The sequence below is a fragment of the Eptatretus burgeri genome, chromosome 8 (assembly GCF_056783735.1).
Source record: "Eptatretus burgeri isolate ZD-2024b chromosome 8, Ebu_testis_v1, whole genome shotgun sequence".
Classification (NCBI taxonomy): Eukaryota; Metazoa; Chordata; class Myxini; order Myxiniformes; family Myxinidae; genus Eptatretus; species Eptatretus burgeri.
In genome coordinates, this window is record NC_140968.1 from 56,743,998 (window position 1) to 56,761,800 (window position 17,803).

Sequence of the window (17,803 nt, forward strand, 5' to 3'; positions counted from 1 at the left end):
TTAACAATTGCAAACATTTTTTACTCATTCTTTTCATCTTATTACCCTCGCCAAAGAATTCGGAGAGGGTGTTGCATTTGGGTCCATTTGTTTGTCTGTCTGTCTGTTTGTCTGCACAAAACTTTCATGTTTTTCTCCACAACCGCTTGTCGGATTGAGACAAAATTTTCACCATTGGTGCAACTTCCCATGTAGAATGTTGTAATGATAATTGTGACGTCATAGGCCACGTGGTGTGGCAGCCATATTGGAAAAGCGGGAAAAATTTGGACCTCTGTACCCCTGAAACTGCACCAAGGAAAAAATTGAAACTTGGCACATAGCAAGTACTCCTCATGTGGAACGAGCGTGGTTTTTCATGTCATAGGTGCCTTCGTTATGACGTCAAAATTGCATATGTAGAATGCCACATCCGATCAGTATGAAAATATTTTAGGGTCATCTAGGGATAAAATAGTCCACAGAAATATTTTTCAAGATATCATCAGTCACGTGATTCGGCAGCCATTTTTTTTTTTTTAAACCTTCAACAATCTTCTCTGAAATGGCTGAAAAGATTGAGGCGAAACTTTACACATATGACCGCCTATCCATGAGGAAAAGTTTCACACATATGATGTCATGGGTCACATGGTTTGACAGCCATATTGGATTTACCCTAAAACCTATAAGAATACACCACTCAAAAGAAGTCCTGACAAGGGTTTGCAATCTCTGATTGCTCTTTTTCTTGTTTATATTGCCTTCCTAACTCTGGTATTGAACCACGGTATCACCATCGAAGCTTGAAGAGTGCTCCCCAACATGAAGAAACTTTTAAAAACGAAATGTTTCATTTTTACCTGCGTCACCAAAGGTGAAGGAGGTCATATTTTCACCCCCTTTCTGTCTGTCTGTTTGTCTGTGTGCAGGATATCTCAAAAAGTTGTGGACGGATCTGAATGAAATTTTGTGGAGAGCTTCGGTGTGTGACAAGGACGAACTGATTAGATTTTGGTGAAGATCCTGATCCGGATCCGACTACTAGAATTTTTTAAGTGATTCTTCACCATTGAGAGATCGGGCCAAAAACGATATAGTACTGTATAGCATGATATTTCAAGCATGTATTGGGCCCGATATGTTCTCATGGATCAGGCATGACGTGACGGAGGTATGCGCTCTACCGAGTGCCCTTCTAGTTTTATATGGATATCTATGCCAACGTGACAGGTCACATAATGAAAGGAGATAGTACAAAAAGTGGAAACGTGATGTAAAATAAAATGACCACATTCGTCGTTTATACATCAGACGAAACATCATTGGTGAGACATTTATCGGTATGCCATCCTGATGAGGGCAAATAAGCCCGAAATCCGGATCGGTGGTTCCGTTTCATGTTTAACTGATGAGGACCATATAATCTTTGTCTCGTTGACAGAGTCACTGGGCCGAAGCCTCTGTGTTGGAGGCGATGCTTTGGTGTGGACTATGTCCAATGGGGATCAGCGGAGTGATCAGCACACTCCTCAGATTTCAATATAAAAAAAAAAATATATATATATATATATATATTTATATATATATATATATATATTTATATATATATATGTATATTTATATATATATATTTATATATATATGTATATATATATATATATATATATATATATATATATATATATATATATATATATATATATATATATATATATATATATATATATATATATATATATATATATATGTATATATATATATATATATATATATATATATATATATATATATATATATATATATATATATATATATATATATATATATATATATATATATATATATATATATATATATATATATATATATATATATATATATATATATATATATATATATATATATATATATATATATATATATATATATATATATATATGTATATTTATATGTATATTTATATATATATATATATATGTATATTTATATATATATATATATATATATATATATATATATATATATATATGTATGTATATATATATATATATATGTATGTATATATATATGTATATATATATATATATATATATATATATATATATATATATATATATATATATATATATATATATATATTGTTGTAGATTTCCGCCCACCGGCGTGTGAATGAACGCGTTTACCTAATAGCGGCCGCTTCGCCCACCGAACAGACAATCCAGTCGCGGCTTTCCGGATCAACGCCGAAAACCAGCCACGGGTGCGTTTTTAAGCACACCACAGCTGAGTCAATATTCTACCTGCACGCTACAGGGTCAATCGCCGAATTGTCGATATACCTAATTAATCACGTGGGCAGACTACCAAGAGACTGTACCTCAACGGGGCTGCTTGGAAATGAGCTGCTTGAGCAGCTCGCTTCGTTTTGGGATATCCGAGCGGGGTATTTATCGCGCAGCCCCGTTGGACCCGATCACTTTATCGGCTATTTAACAACCAACTATGCAATATGGCAGTTCAATTAGGGAAAAGGACGCAACGAATGGGTGACATTTAAACAAGCACATTTATTTCACAACTAAACATGCACGTATATGGTCAAAGATGCAGTTATGCAGTCATGCATGCAAACAATGCACGTATTCAATCATGCAATGAATGGGAGTAGGGACCAGACTCGAGCAAGAGAAAGAGCTACCACCGTCTATTTATGATGTACAGTCAGTTATCAACAGTTCTACTTAAAGACATGGCGCCACAACGTTCATGCAAAAGAAACAAAGGAAAAACCCCAGAACAGACGAGGCGTAAACTGGACCCCTTGGGGTCTTTATAGGCACGGAGCCGTGTAGACCGCAAAGGCTCCGAGACCGGGCTGGCTACCTTCACCCTCGTGGTGATTTGCTAGGGCGACCCTCGACGTCCCCTCTCCAATGACCCACGGAAAGGCACGGTACGGCAGGCCGTGTGCCTTGGCTCTGCTGTGCTCTCTCCAGCTCCCGTCCATGGCTCCACACATTTCCCACAACTCCGACACGACACTCTTTTCTCTCCTCCACACACCTGACATCCTCCACCAGCCGTCGACTCAGAGACCCCAGACTTGCGTTCAGCGTGCCCTTTTATCTCCAAGGCCCCTCACCCCTCCATTTCGCCCCCCCTCTTCCAGCACACGCACGAAACTTCCAGAAGAAGGGTGTTTTCCTCGCCGAATCGGGGCCTTTCTCATTCTTTTCCTTTCTTCATAACTAGTGTCGCTTTATAACTCTTGGTGTTGGGTTATTCTCCTGCTGCGTTAGCTGGCGCAGATGTTATTCGTTGGGGGGTGGGGCCATCGTCTGCTTTCCCCCGATGAATGCCAGGCTTCTCGCAACCGTGTGCCGAGGTGGAAATGCGGTGGTGGTTATGGTGGTTGTTGTAATGGTGGCGTGGCTGGCGTTTTGTGGTGGTCATGAGGGTGGTGTGGTTGGGCGGTGGTGGTTAAGGTGGTTGTTCTGAAGCGGTTGTTCGTTGTCTGTGGGGATGTTGGCGGTTGACGAGAAGGTGGTTGTGGTGATCGTGGTTGATGGCGCTTTGTGGTGGTCCAAAATAAAGATAGTAAAAGAAAAACGGCCAACTCAAATATCACAGCCCTGTTACACGAATAAATTCCCTTTAAACATCGGTGGGGAAATCTATCTGAACACACACTTATCGATACAACTGATCTTGGGGAAATCCTTTATGGTGTCCTGCGAATTTCCACAGCCGTAACAATATATATGTATATATATATATATATATATATATATATATATATATATATATATATATATATATATATATATATATATATATATATATATATATATATATATATATATATATATATATACACACACAAGCCGGTAGGCGACGAGGGATTCGCCCGGATCGAAGCGCTGGATACGATGCTTTTCATTCTGACTGATCCACTGACGAAGATTCATTGCCAAGACGTATTGGTTCACATACAATTGTTCCTCTGCCTGGCAAGATTTTTCCTATTGCGTATTTTGCCAACTGGCACTCCTCATAAAAAATGAAGGTAAATAGACACCGTATTTTTGAAGGCTACCATTTGAAAAATAATCGGTTTCCTGGTTTGTGCTGTGGAGCCTCGCGTTGCAGACACACACACACACACACACACACACACACACACACACACACACACACACACACACACACACACACACACACACACACACACACACACACACACACACACACACACACACACACACATATATATTAAAAACACCTCACTACCAAGTAATTCAAAACACTGCACCACCAAAATTATTAAAACTTCACCACCACATAACCGCCACATTATTAAAAACACCTCACTGCCATGTAACCGCCATGCTATTAAGAACACCTCATCTCCACAATGTTCAAAACAACTCCTGCTGTGCTATTCAAAACACCTTACCACACGTCGCAATAGAGACAGGCTTGGTTTAACTGAAGATAAGTATACAAGTTGCTGTGTTGCCTTGATTTACACCAAGCAGAATTCAAACATTTATTTTGCAAATTTAATTGCAATATTCGTGATATTACATTTTCATAAGCCATTGAAGTTGAAGATTTAAGTTTAAAAAAACAACATGTCCACAAAGTTTCGGCAAAATCCGTCCACAACTTTTTTCGATGTCAGACTACGTATCGTTTTTGGCCCTATCTCTCAATGATGAAGAATCACTTTAGAAATTCTTGCATCAAGATTTTGATTTGGATCCTCAAAAAAATAAAATCAATTCGTCCTCGTCACACACCTAACTTGCTTCCCTAATTTTGTAGAAATAATTCTTTCCACAACTTTTTGGAATCCGTCACACACACACACACACACACACACACACACACACACACACACACACACACACACACACACACACACACACACACACACACACACACACACACACACACACACACACACACACACACACACACACACACACACACACACACACACACACACACACACTGTTGCTCTAGTTTATGTTGTATCGTATCAATTAATAAATTTCCTCCTTGACTCGTACTATTGCATCCCACTGTATATACGAGGTGTGTTCAAAAAGTATCCAACCTTAATTTTCGTGCGTAAACAAATGAAGCAAGGGAGGCGTAGTTTGGTGCACGTATGTAGGCGATCCTAATCCCGATACGTGAATATTTTCCCGCCTGCAGAAGCTGTCAGTCGCCGACAGACCGCCGATGAGTGAGGAAGTGTAAGTGAGCACCGTCGGATTTTCGTTTTTGACAAAATGACAGAAAAACTTGAACAACGCCACTGCATCAAATTTTGTGTAAAGTTTGGCGATTCCCAAGTGGAAACGATCCGCAAGATTCAACAGGCCTTCGGGAATGAAGCAATGGGCACCACACAGATAAAAGAGTGGTACAACCGCTTCAAAGATGGTCGCACATCAGTGGAAAGTGAAGCACGTTCTGGTAGGCCCTCAACATCCCGAAATGAGATCGTCATTGACAAAGTGAGGACCCTACTGAGGCAGGATCGTCGAATCACGATCAGAGAACTTGCAGACGAGTCGGGCGTCAGCATTGGATCCGTTCATTCCATTGTGACTGAGAATTTGGGCTTAAGGAGAATCTCAGTGAAGTTCGTGCCAAAGCTGCTAACGATCGAGCAGAAGCAACTCCATTTGGAGATCGCACAGGACATGCTGGAGACTGTGAACAGTGATCCCAACTTCTTCAACACAGTGATCACTGGAGATGAGACCACAGTGATCCGTCATTTTGTCAAAAACGAAAATCCGACGGCGCTCACTTACACTTCCTCACTCATCGGCGGGCTGTCGGCGACTGACAGCTTCTACAGGCAGGAAAATATTCACGCATACGGATTAGGATCGCCTACATACGTGCACCAAACCACGCCTCCCTAGCTTCATTTGTTTACGCACTAAAAATTAAGGTTGGATACTTTTTGAACACACCTCTTATCAGCCGTAACCTCTCTGGTGTGTGTAAAGTCGCTTCATTTCTACCAAACATCCCACGCAAATTGATAAGGTGTAATCACAATGAGTTGTGCTTTTAATCCTATAATGGTTTCTTGTATTGTCATAATTACATTTTCCTTATTCAGATTTTTTTTTATGAAAAAAGAAAAAAGCTTCTTTCGATTTGTATTTCAAAATGTGTCCCATTTTGCCACGATTAGGGATCTAAAACATGTGGTGAATACAACAATCTGATGCGAACCTAAAACGTTTTATTACAAAGACGATTTGCGACCACTTATTTTAGATTATTTTACATCTACATTTGAGCCTCATGGAAGAACAACGGGAAAATGCCAACATACTGAGAGAGTAGGGCAATGAAGTAGCGATTTAACATTACAAGCAGGGGAATAAACGAACAGGAAAAGAGAAGGGAGAAGAGGTGGGGAAGTGGTTAGGGGGGGGGGGGTGCAGTAACCTGCAAGTAAGAGTCCAGGGGATGACATGAGATGAAAGTTTTCTCCATGGTTGAAGCCGTGAAGAGAAGAGTCGGAAAGAATGGCCTCTGTAGAGTGGCTCCACAGATGGGAGAAGTGAGGAAGAAAGGAGTTCAGATGTGAATTAAGTCTGGATTTTGGAAGTTTACTAAAGAGAGAAAAGCCTGGCGTTGGCTTAGCGGTTATGGTGGCTGGCTTTGGATTCTAGGGTTCTGAGTTAGAGCTCCGCTAGCCACTGAATTAACACCAGGTGGGGTTGACTCAGCCTGTCATCCTTCGGAAGTCGGCAAAACGAGCACCAGTGCACTGGTATTAGGGGTACCGCATCAGCGGCATATCCGCGTTCCTAACCAGTGATGCAATCAGCAGCCAAAACGCTGCACAAGAGAGTGTGTGTGTGAGTATGAACAAGGAGAGGGTTACTGTAAGAACACTTGTATCCTAGAGAAGCTGTGTTGTGTTGGAGGGTTGAGAGAGAGAAAAGAAAGCAAGAACAGAGAACCACGAAAATCTATAAGTAGCTGGACTGGAGGAGAGGCAGTAATAATCCAGAAGAAGGTAGACCGGAGTTGAGGCAATAAAAATCTAGAGGGAGCTAGACTGGAGTAAATGCAGCAAAATATCGAGGGAACTTGTCCAGAGGAGAAACAATAAAAATCTAGAGGGAGCGAGAACATAAAGGTAATAAAAATGTAGCTGATCTGAGAGGAGAGACCAAGCGATTGGACTACTCGTGGTGTCATTTAGTTCAGCATCATGAACATATTTCATGGATCATGTGTGCTGACTTCCTATTATGGCACTGCACAATTGTTTATGTTAATGAGCTGAATATTTCTAAGTGTCAAATGTAGAAAGAGGAAGATGGGACCATGTATATGGGAAAAGCAATCGGAACGACAAGTGTGGCAAAAGGAATGAGAGCATCGAGCCAAACTCCAAGAGCACCAAGCAAGATCGTGAGAGTGCTGGACCCTACCAAGAGAATGCCAGTCCTAACTCTGAGAGCTTTGACATGCACTTGGATGGATACATTTGGTTGTGTCAGTAAGTGAGACAGTCTGCTGCTTTATTCCTTTTTTCTGTTAGTTCCTCTGTGGCTCCTTACCCCACATCCATTTTTTTTTCATTCATTTACCAAATTATAATTTCACATTCCTCCTGTTAAACATCTGCTGACCTGGTAGAGTTAGGTAAATTATAATTAAGTTCATCATGTTTATTTGGCCAATTTATTGCATTCCCTCATTCTGTTATTCAACCTTTCTTCAAATGTAATATATGTGCGGCTGTGTTTCCAGTCTCCATGATGTGGTCGCTGCCAGTTGGATCAGCTATAAAATGAAGTGAAACTCCAAGAACTGTACATTTGCTTGGTTAATCGGAGCTCGTATTGAAGATCTCCGCCCGCCAGCATTCCCAACACATTGACGAAAACCGGGTGGGCTTATAATTGGTCGTCAGGAATGGGATTGCATGGCCTGCATTGCACTTGGTCTCTACAGTGTGTACAGCACTTCCTGCTGGTGAAGAATGGCATAGCCATTTAAATTTATTCACGTTTACAAAATGCAATGGAAACAGACCAAACAACCCAAATAATCCTAGATGTTGACATTCTTGCACAATATGTTTATAAATATGGCTAGACATGCTCACTTCAGAATAGCTTTCATCCGATTAAGATTAAGACGAACAAGATACAAGCCGGTAGGCGGCGATGTGTCACCGAGCATGGAAACTATAAGATATAGAGCAAAATGGATGTCACATAGCGGATAGGGAATCACCTTAAGATTATGCATATCAAATCTCATCCAGTTCCATCTACTGATAATTACTCGGTATCCATTTGAATGAAAAGTACCGAAAATGCGGTTTGAAATCGGAAATACCCAAAGTTTGAGCTGGTGCTGTGGGTGAACAAAGATCTAAATCGAAAATCCGGCTCGATCGTTTGTGCACATTGTATTCCAGACGATTAGTGTGAATTTTCATGACCATCCGACCATAACCATAGGAGGAGTAGCATTTGGCGTGACGGCACCTCCAGCTCTCGCATATTATCAATTTTTGCACTAATTGACCTTTGACCTAAGCGAAATCGATCAATATGTCAGGAGGCAAAGTTGTAGTACTCATTGAGTATCATGAACCTGCAAAGTTTCATTCGTATCAATGCAATCACCTGGTCACTAGGGGGCTTCAATTTTCGCAAATTTTCGCACATAGCCTAATTGTCGGGGGCGCTGCGGGTAAAGTATTCCATACATCACAAAAACCAGAATACATTTGATAGAGCATCACCTGTAGATCATTCGTGCCAAATTTCATAACCCAACGTGGGATAATGGCTTTCGGAATTGATTTCGCGTGAACGGTACCGATTTTGAAGGTTTTTCGGTTGTTGGTAGGGAACCAAAGCGTCCCTAGCAACCATCACAATTTCCAAAGCACTAGGTCATAAGATCTACCTACCACCCGAGTTTGTATTGGTCAAAATCCGCCCACGTTTACTACCGATTATGCTGATGACAAACGAACAAACATCCAAACAAACAGACAGAATTACTGACAATAAGGGTCACCTATTTTGGCGACCCAATAACAGAAAGACTCCGAGAAAAATCATAGCTCTCAAAATAAGGAACAACAACATAATGTGATATTATCTTGTGTTACAAAATGAATGAAAAATTTAATATTGTTAATTGCTGACAGGTTCACCATGAGCACTCCAACCAACGTTTTCATCAACCAAAAACAAAGCATTAGCGAAAGTTGCATGGCGTAGCAACATTTCAGGTTCGTTAGTCGTTAGTATTAATTACAATCTTCATAGACCGGAGCTTTATTTCGAACCCCACCTAAATTTTAAGCCTGGCAGCACCGCCCTCCTTTTGTATTCTATGCCGAAAAGGATTGATGACTTCATTTGAAAGAGGGGTACTGTACTTCGGAAATATTTTCAGGGGTGGGCATCATCTTTTCAGAGAATGCTGAATCAAGATATGGAACAAATCAAAAATGATGTTCAGAGCAGAAATTTTAATAAATGGGACATAAACAGGGTCACTTATAAGCTGCCTCCGTACAGGAAAAATTTCCTTCGAGCTAGTTGTTTTGTTTATTTATTCACGGTTGAGGCTCATGAAGAGCGAGAACACAGAAATGAAGCGACCAAAGCATTACAGAACAGCTAGAAGAAAAAAAAAACACCGAGAACACAGTGGAATACGGGTAAAACACATGGTCGAGGGACATTTGGAGGAAGAATGGGTGGGGGATCTTCATTGCTTTGTTTTTCAAACAAAGAATGTGTGAGGGGGTTGATATTCATGACAATTAAAGGGAAAGATCAACTGCCATAAAGACTTCCAAAAACATGTGTAAGGTTGATTGATACTACGGGTAGCAGTGCAGCGGCTGAGACTGTATTTATCAGTGGGCAGTTCGACGTCTTTCACACACTGCAACAAAGGTGGAAGTTTCATTGAAAGTTTTTAAAATTCAATGTGTCAGTACCATTTTTCAGGGTCTTGCATGGTTTGTATCTATTGCAGGAACTTTAAAAGCAGATATATCATGCTTTGTTTTTGTTTCATTACGCTGAGTAAAAATACTGCCTTCTAAACAATCATTACAGTCATTAGTTAAACCTTGTTTAACCATTGTATTGTTCATATTATACTTCTTGTCCAAACTCTCATCTTCGCAGATGATCCATCACAAGAGGACCTCTCCCTCAAAGGCCCTTCCTTTATGATAATTGAGTCAGATCTTCCTGACATCAGCCGGAGAGAGATAAACCGTGAGAACATGTCAACCTTGCGGACAACCGCTGCCGAGAAGATGTTTCACCTGCTAGAGGAGCAGAGTGCTCCAGATGATCAGTTTGTACGATTTGGACCTAAATTCAAGCTCAAAGGTGAACAGCATGATGAGAACCAAGAGATGGATTTCTCCAACAAGGATACCCTTGACATTGAAGGCACCCAATTGACCGAGGAAGAGGTCAAAGGTGTGGGAGGAACCAGGGAGATCACTCATGGTCTTCCCTGGATGGATGGCTATGTATTTCTAGAGCCTGAGGAAGAGCTAATGGAACATAAAAAACACAACAAAGACTTTCCAAGACGGGTTGAACATGGTGAACAAGAAACATTGGAGCTGACCAAGGCACCTGTTGAGCCATTCACGACGCAATCTTTAGATGTTTTACAAGGTACCAGTTGGCCAGAAGATGTGAAAGACTTCATTCCAGAATGGTTCTGGGCACCAACAAAGGCAACCATGATAGAAGAAGCTTCTCATTCTGACGAATCGGATCTCAAGATAGTTACGGATGCTCGGACCTATCCGACCCCTTATTATGTTACACCAGAATACAGCCCCGACATCAACAGTGAAGAACTAACATACAAGGTTATCCCAACCCTCGCATCTCCAAGGAAAGCAACATCAGGTTCACCGACAAACGATGTCTCTCATAGTACACCCAAAGAAGTACTTTCAGACATGCATATCCGTGATTCCATCGAAGGCGACACATATGACCCAACCCTCAATGGCTGCAATGCTTCCGATTGTGAACCCAACGGTTACAGTACCATCATAGCCATTGTGGTAACTCTATTGTGTGTCCTTCTACTTGCTATCGTGTTGGGTGTGTGGTTCTACAAGAAGAAACAGCAGCATTCATCGGCATATTCGTTCAATGGGAAGGATTTATCAGGACAAAACGAGGACATTGAGATGCAGCAGAACATGTAAACACCTGTCCATTAAATACATCCCTTTTCTCTGGTTATTATAGTATCCCAACATGACACACATTTTTTCCTAACTTAACAGTTCAACTTGGAGATCTACAGATTATAGCAATCCGTCGTGCACATAAACAGTTAACGGCACAAAGTACGATAAAGATGTTGATAAATTTCTCTACAAATATTATTACATGAACTATGGAGAAAATACTCGTATAGGATCAAACCGTAACCCCTAAGAATATCGGGTTAAAGCTGGAAGGCATTACTTTGGTTTTGAAGCTTGAATTGTGCTACGGTTTGGGCGAATTGCTGTGAAAGCATCAAGCAGGGCGAGAACTTCTTCCTCTCCGTTATTTAGGGCGAGAAGGTACGAGTCAATTTTTTAGGTCAATTATATGTTGGGGTTTGCGTCATTGCCAATAATTTTTTCTGACAGCATAATAATCCTAAGCATTGCATTTATGTAAATATTTATTTCTAAAAAATACCTTTAACAGGAATTTCAACGCGGTAAAGGGTTTTCTGCAGTTTTCTGGAAACAAGCCAAGCGAAGCTCTCCAGGAATGACGTAGCATGAGCAATACATCTCCAAAATGGAAAGAGAGATCGACCCGTTAAGGTCCAATGACGATATAAAGAGGAAATGATCATCAAAAATTTCATTGTTGACATGTCGGGTCGTACGGTTGAAACACAGCCACACTGATTAGAACTGCTTTCATTGTTTATTTAAAGAAACCTATTGGTCATCGTGGTTGGGAGCTGGAGCCAGAGTTATGAAAAATGTGTTATTTTACGTTCAAAAATTATGTAACGCTACTTTTTTAGGGAGGCGCATGTGAACTTGATTAAACCTTACTACTAATTTTTATTCGACATATGATGACATTTTTCAGGGTCCCTCATCATGATCAACACTCGACCCAAACAAAGCCAATGTAAATCTGACGCAACAAACCCAGGCAGTGTATAAATAATGAGGAAAGACCTACAGGCCTGAAATATTTGGCCCACCAAAAAACCAAGATGACGGCCATATTATTTTGTTCGGTGCCATGATGGGTGGAGTCAAGTGACGAATGTGGGTGGGGTCCGGCAGCTGTCTGATCAATGAGTGCACATTTCAAAAATCTAACCTGTGCAAACTGTGCAGTTTTCACATTGCTGTTCATTGTTCACTGCAGTGAGTTGAAGAGACAGTAATCAATATTTTAATGTACTTTCCAATTGCATATCATATGTATTGTATATCCAAGTGTTTATCAGTTAATCAAAGGACAATCATCACACAAATAACTTCAATTTCACAATCCAGGTATAAAGGTGCACCGGAGGCTTTTGCTAATACCCCCACTTGAATGCTTTCATATGAATTGCTCGATTATTGTATTACATTGTGAACGTTGTATTTTCTGGTTTTACAGATAAATGTGCAAATTATCACAGCATACACTTGGGTAAAATAAATTAAAAAATTTGGATCTTGGATTAACAATTGTGTTTTTAACTTCCTCTTTTTTTAACCTTTGCCACATTGTATCCCTTTGCATACACGATGGTCCACGAGATGATGACACATTCATAATTGTGATCGAAACGTTTTAATTGGAGAATGCAACAGTGCATTCATCAAGTATGAACAATATTCCTCGGACATTTATTTCTCATGAATGACTTGGTCAACTTGTCTTTGTGCTTGATCTGTCCGGACTGCGATTCATTGTGGGTCAAAGTGTCGTACGACCCTCTTGTGTGAACTATCAGTGTATATGACCCTCTTGAGCAACGGACTGATGGTTGGCGAAGCCTCTTCGGTTCAACCACAGTCTCTGAAATAATTCTGAGAATTTGAAGAATTGCATTTCTGTGTGGTACCCATCATGTCCCAAATTAAGCTCTGAAGCATCATCTCAGCAAGTACTTACATCGTCGTACCTTTTCTCTTCAGTCATCATCTGTCCATCATCATGTCCTATAATATAGAAGTTTGCTCGAGGGGCAATGTCAGCATTTCCATCAGTAAATAGACCCAATGGTGCCCATCTCCTCTCCAAGTACGATTTTGGCAGAAATTGGGATTTGGGCAGGGTGCCGGCGATACTCACTTCCTCTTCATCGAAATACACCAAGAGACCTTTAACGGGTCTCGAGATTAGCGACCATTCGAGAGAGGGACACACTTTGTATGCAGCACCCTACCTGTGAAGCACCAGTCCAACAGTTTAAAATCGATTTGAGACTTGAACCCAAACAAAGCTTAATTCTAACTTTGTGCCATCCTGTTGGACACTGATGACATAATACCTTGAAATAAGGTTTTAAAAGATTATCTTGAAGTTTGTTGAGATATAAGGGGTGAAAAATCACTGCAAACCAAGCTGCAAAGAAAGGAAAAGCATCCTCATCCAATGAGCCATCCTTTAGATTATTTCCCAGGTTTGTTATATATATATATATATATATATATATATATATATATATATATATATATATATATATATATATATATATAAAGACATTTTATGGCTACACTGGACTGTCATAGCTGTTGTCAATGTTTTCCTTCACTGCTAAACAACGATCTTGAAAAATAAAATCGATTGCTTGTCTTTAAGATTCCTTTTCTTATTCATTGTACGTTGCGAGTTTTGATTCAGTCCCAAACATGGATGTTTCAAAAAAAAAAAAACCTCAAAAAGTTATGAGCATCAATCAAGGACCAGCCTTAAGAATACATAACATGTTGAAAAGATGGCCAAGTTGGATGTTTGACCAACAAGGCCCTTTTATAAAACATTAATTCAATTATGTTTATCAAAACGACATCCTCTTTACAATTAACATGCAAAATGTCCTCTTTTTTAGATAGCACATCATTCGAAAGCTGAACCTCCATTCGATAGCGATACCTTCGAGGCCGGTATTTTTTTTTTTATCTGATATGTATTTCTTATAGCTCCCTTAGTCCAACCAAGCACACAGTAATCGAGCAGTACACAATTGATTAAACGTTTTACCCACAGTTTTATTTTACTTTGAAGTTAAATTAAGTGCTGAACAAAAAAAAAAAAAAATCGATCTGAAGAGATGTTTTCCCAAAAGAACCAGACTTAAGAGATTCAATCTCTTGAACTCTTTCTCTTCTCTCAATTCCCTGCTCGATTACTGAATAACTCCTTTACTTGTGACAAATTCCCACTGGGTACGACTGGATGATGAAACAACTTCACACATTTTGTTAGGTATCAAATGAAAGTGCCTCATTAAAATCGCCAATTTCCACCGGAGTTTTACATTTCATGATATTTTTCATGAATCGGATGATATTGAAAAATCATTATGCATTGAAATCATCATTCAAAGGTTATCGATCGTACATTTAAACAAGTGCGGGAAATGCTCAATTCAATGCAATGCTGGCTTCTTACCTGTCACCAAATTTCTGCTCTGTCACGCTGGATTAATATGTCTGTCAAACATAGAAATTGAAGCTTTCAAAAACAAATAAAACATCTCCACAAGATTTTTAAAAGGAAATTAATGACAACACTCCCAAAGCACCCTGAACATCTTCAAAAGAGGAAACAGAATCAGGAAGAAAGCCCGAAGAAAACATTAAGGTTAATGGATGAGTGACTCATAGAAAGTAAAACCTTCCTCATCCCAAAATCTGAAGAAACCCAACGACCTCACAAATACTGTACCGACAAATAATCTGTCAACCAACAACATACAAACTTCTGACGGGAATAATCACAGAAATTATGTCCCACCACCTAACACAATGAGAAGGCTTAGAGTCAGAACATAAGGGATGTAAAATTGGATGCTGCAGAACAACAGACCACTGAATACAAGGCCATGTACTCAAAAACCTGTAAAACTCAAACTCTCTCAAACATCGTTTTTTTTTTGTTTGTTTTTTCTCCCCATTACCTTCAATTTCTATCCTCCCCACTTTCCAAACATCCCCCATTCTCCCAACTAATCTCTTTCTAATCTCAAAAAAATAAAAATTAATAAAAAAAATAAAATACCCAACAACAACAACAACAACAACAACAACAACAACAACAACAACACGCTCACCTTCTCCCGATTCTGCTTCTTCTTCTTCCTCTTAACTTCCTCCTCGTCTTCTTCCTCGATTTTTTTCTACACTTCCATGACCTAATCTGTTGAACTCTCTCAAACATTATATTAATATTAAGAACAAAAACGATCTTATAATGCTTCATCTTCCTCTCTCACACATGTGGTACTCTTTACTGTTTCACAATGCACTACTCTTCTGCTATTTTAACAGACTGCTCTCATTTCGACCTCTCCTTCATTCCTTGCCTAAAAAATCCAACAATTACAGCACTTCTTCTCTCCATGCTCTGAATTCGCCTTCATTGCATCCATCAAGAATTGTGTTAAATCGCATCTCTGACCTAAAACTTTTAAAAACCACAGTTTGCCATGGATGTTCACTTTCCATCAACCATTCTTTTTTTCCAACTTCAGTGCCAACTCACCCCCTCACCCCTCACTCTCACTCTCAAAGCAACCATCCCACTCTTCTCCCTCCAAGCCTCCCTCTCATCTCTCTCAAAAATTCCATCCTCACCTTTCTCGCACCTTTCATCCCCCTCACTCATCCTTCTCAAAGTTGCCCCCCCCTCTCATCCACCAAGCTGCCTCACTCCACTGCCCGCTCACCTCCATCTCTTCACTCCACCTCCTCAAATCCTCAACTGCCTTCTTCCTTGTCTCTTGTCCCCCCTCTCCCCCAGCACCACAGAGCCTTTTCTCCTCCTCATTCGGCCCCCTCCCCTCGCTATTCTGCAATACCCTACACTCTTTCAACAACCCTCCTTACCTCCCCCCCTCGTCCCTTGTCCTACCCTCCCCCTCCCCCTCCACCTCCTGCACCCAAAGCCTCCTCCCCTACCTCTTCATTAAAAGTGTGGACCTCAAATATCCGGGGCCTTCGCTCAAACCTTTCAGATCTTTCCATACAGGTTACCACTGACAAACCAGACATTATCTGCCTAACAGAAACTTTCCTCTCCCAAGACGTGTCTGACTCCCAAGTATCTCTCCCCGGTTACTCCCTCTTACGGTATGACAGTCCTGAGCCTCGTCCTGGTGGAGGTGTTGCTCTCTTCATCAAAGACTCTATTCCTCACTCTCCATGCACTGCTCTCACTCCCCCACACCCCCAGGAATACCTCTGGCTTCGGCTTCCCTCCACTCCCACCTCATGTTTATATGTGTACTGTACCGTCCACCGAACAGTGATGACTCCATCTACACCTCACTATCCGAAAACATGGACCATCTTCTATCTTCTCATCCAAACTCTCTCTTCCTCATATGTGGCGACTTCAATTGTCATCACGCCAGTTGGCTAGGTGTGGGTACCTCTCTCACCTGCCATGGCACCTCAGCAAAAGCTTTCTGCGACTCATTAGGACTGACTCAATCGGTCAACTTCCCGACCCGGATCTCAACCAATGGTACTCCATCTCTTCTGGATCTGATTTTGACAAATTTCCCTGACAATATCTGCTGCTCTTCCTTCGCTCCAATTGGTTCTTCTGACCACGTCCTTGTTAAAGTGGACATCTCTCTGGCTGTTATCAGAGAACCACCTCACCGCCGTCGAGTCTGGCATTTCACTCAAGCCGACTGACAGGGTCTCCAAGCAGCCATCAAACTTACAGACTGGTCTCCTATCACTACTTTCTCAAACATCAACTCATCCTGGGAATTCTTTCAAAGAAACTTGCCCTCCCTCATGCACAGATTTATCCCCTCTCGTGTTCAGTTGTCTTACCCTTCCTCCCGCCCTTGGTTTACTGAAGCTTGTGGCGAGGCAGTTGTCCTGAAACAACTTGCCTTTGCCTCATGGAAAGCAAACCCAATTGAGGGCAATCTCAGTTCTTTCCACAAAGCTCGGAACAAGTGTGTATCTACCCTCAGGAGAGCCAGAAAACAACATCCTTCTCATCTCAAGTCTGAACTCTCAAACCTCTCTCCCTCCTCAAAATCCTGGTGGCGTTTAATCAAATCTGTTTCTGGTGTATGTTCCCCCTCCATCCCCTCCCTTACCTCAAATGGCCGCACTGCTGATTCCACACGTGAAAAAGCTGAATGTCTAAACTCGGTGTTTGCAGCTAAATCTTGTATCCTAAACCCATCACTATCTCTACCCACTTTACCCAGTCGCACCCAACTGTCCCTGGATTCTGTATCCTTTTCTCCTGACAAGGTGGAGAGCTTGCTTTCAAACCTCGAGTCAGATTCTGCAACCGGTCCAGACGGCATCAGCCCACGTGTCCTCAAAGCCTGCTCTTCTGCTCTTGCTCACCCTCTCTCTGTTCTATTCACCCTCTCATTTGCCCAAGGTCATCTGCCATCTGCTTGGAAATCTGCTAACATCACTGCCCTGCATAAAAAAGGTGCAAAAACAGATCCCTGTAACTACAGACCAATCAGCCTTCTCCCAATCATCAGCAAGGTTATGGAATCCATCATCGCTTCAGACATGAAATCTTTC

General features: G+C 40.9%; 1 protein-coding gene and 1 long non-coding RNA gene across 2 annotated transcripts in view; one reads left to right on the plus strand and one right to left on the minus strand.

Moving 5' to 3' along the window:
- Nucleotides 1-13,860, plus strand: part of LOC147021799 (uncharacterized) — an 84,622-nt gene extending 70,762 nt beyond the window's left edge. Inside the window, exon 5 of the mRNA XM_085892166.1 lies at nucleotides 10,203-13,860. Within this exon, the coding sequence (XP_085748292.1) occupies nucleotides 10,203-11,257 (1,055 nt within the window). The 3' untranslated portion in view covers nucleotides 11,258-13,860. The remainder of the gene's footprint in view (nucleotides 1-10,202) is intronic.
- The window catches only part of LOC147021800 (uncharacterized), a 43,868-nt gene extending 27,881 nt beyond the window's left edge, over nucleotides 1-15,987 (minus strand). Inside the window, exons 1-2 of the long non-coding RNA XR_015060940.1 lie at nucleotides 15,346-15,987; nucleotides 14,685-14,725 (exon numbers count right to left, since the gene is read on the minus strand). This is a non-coding gene — a long non-coding RNA (uncharacterized LOC147021800). The remainder of the gene's footprint in view (nucleotides 1-14,684; nucleotides 14,726-15,345) is intronic.
- Nucleotides 15,988-17,803: the final 1,816 nt, after the last annotated feature.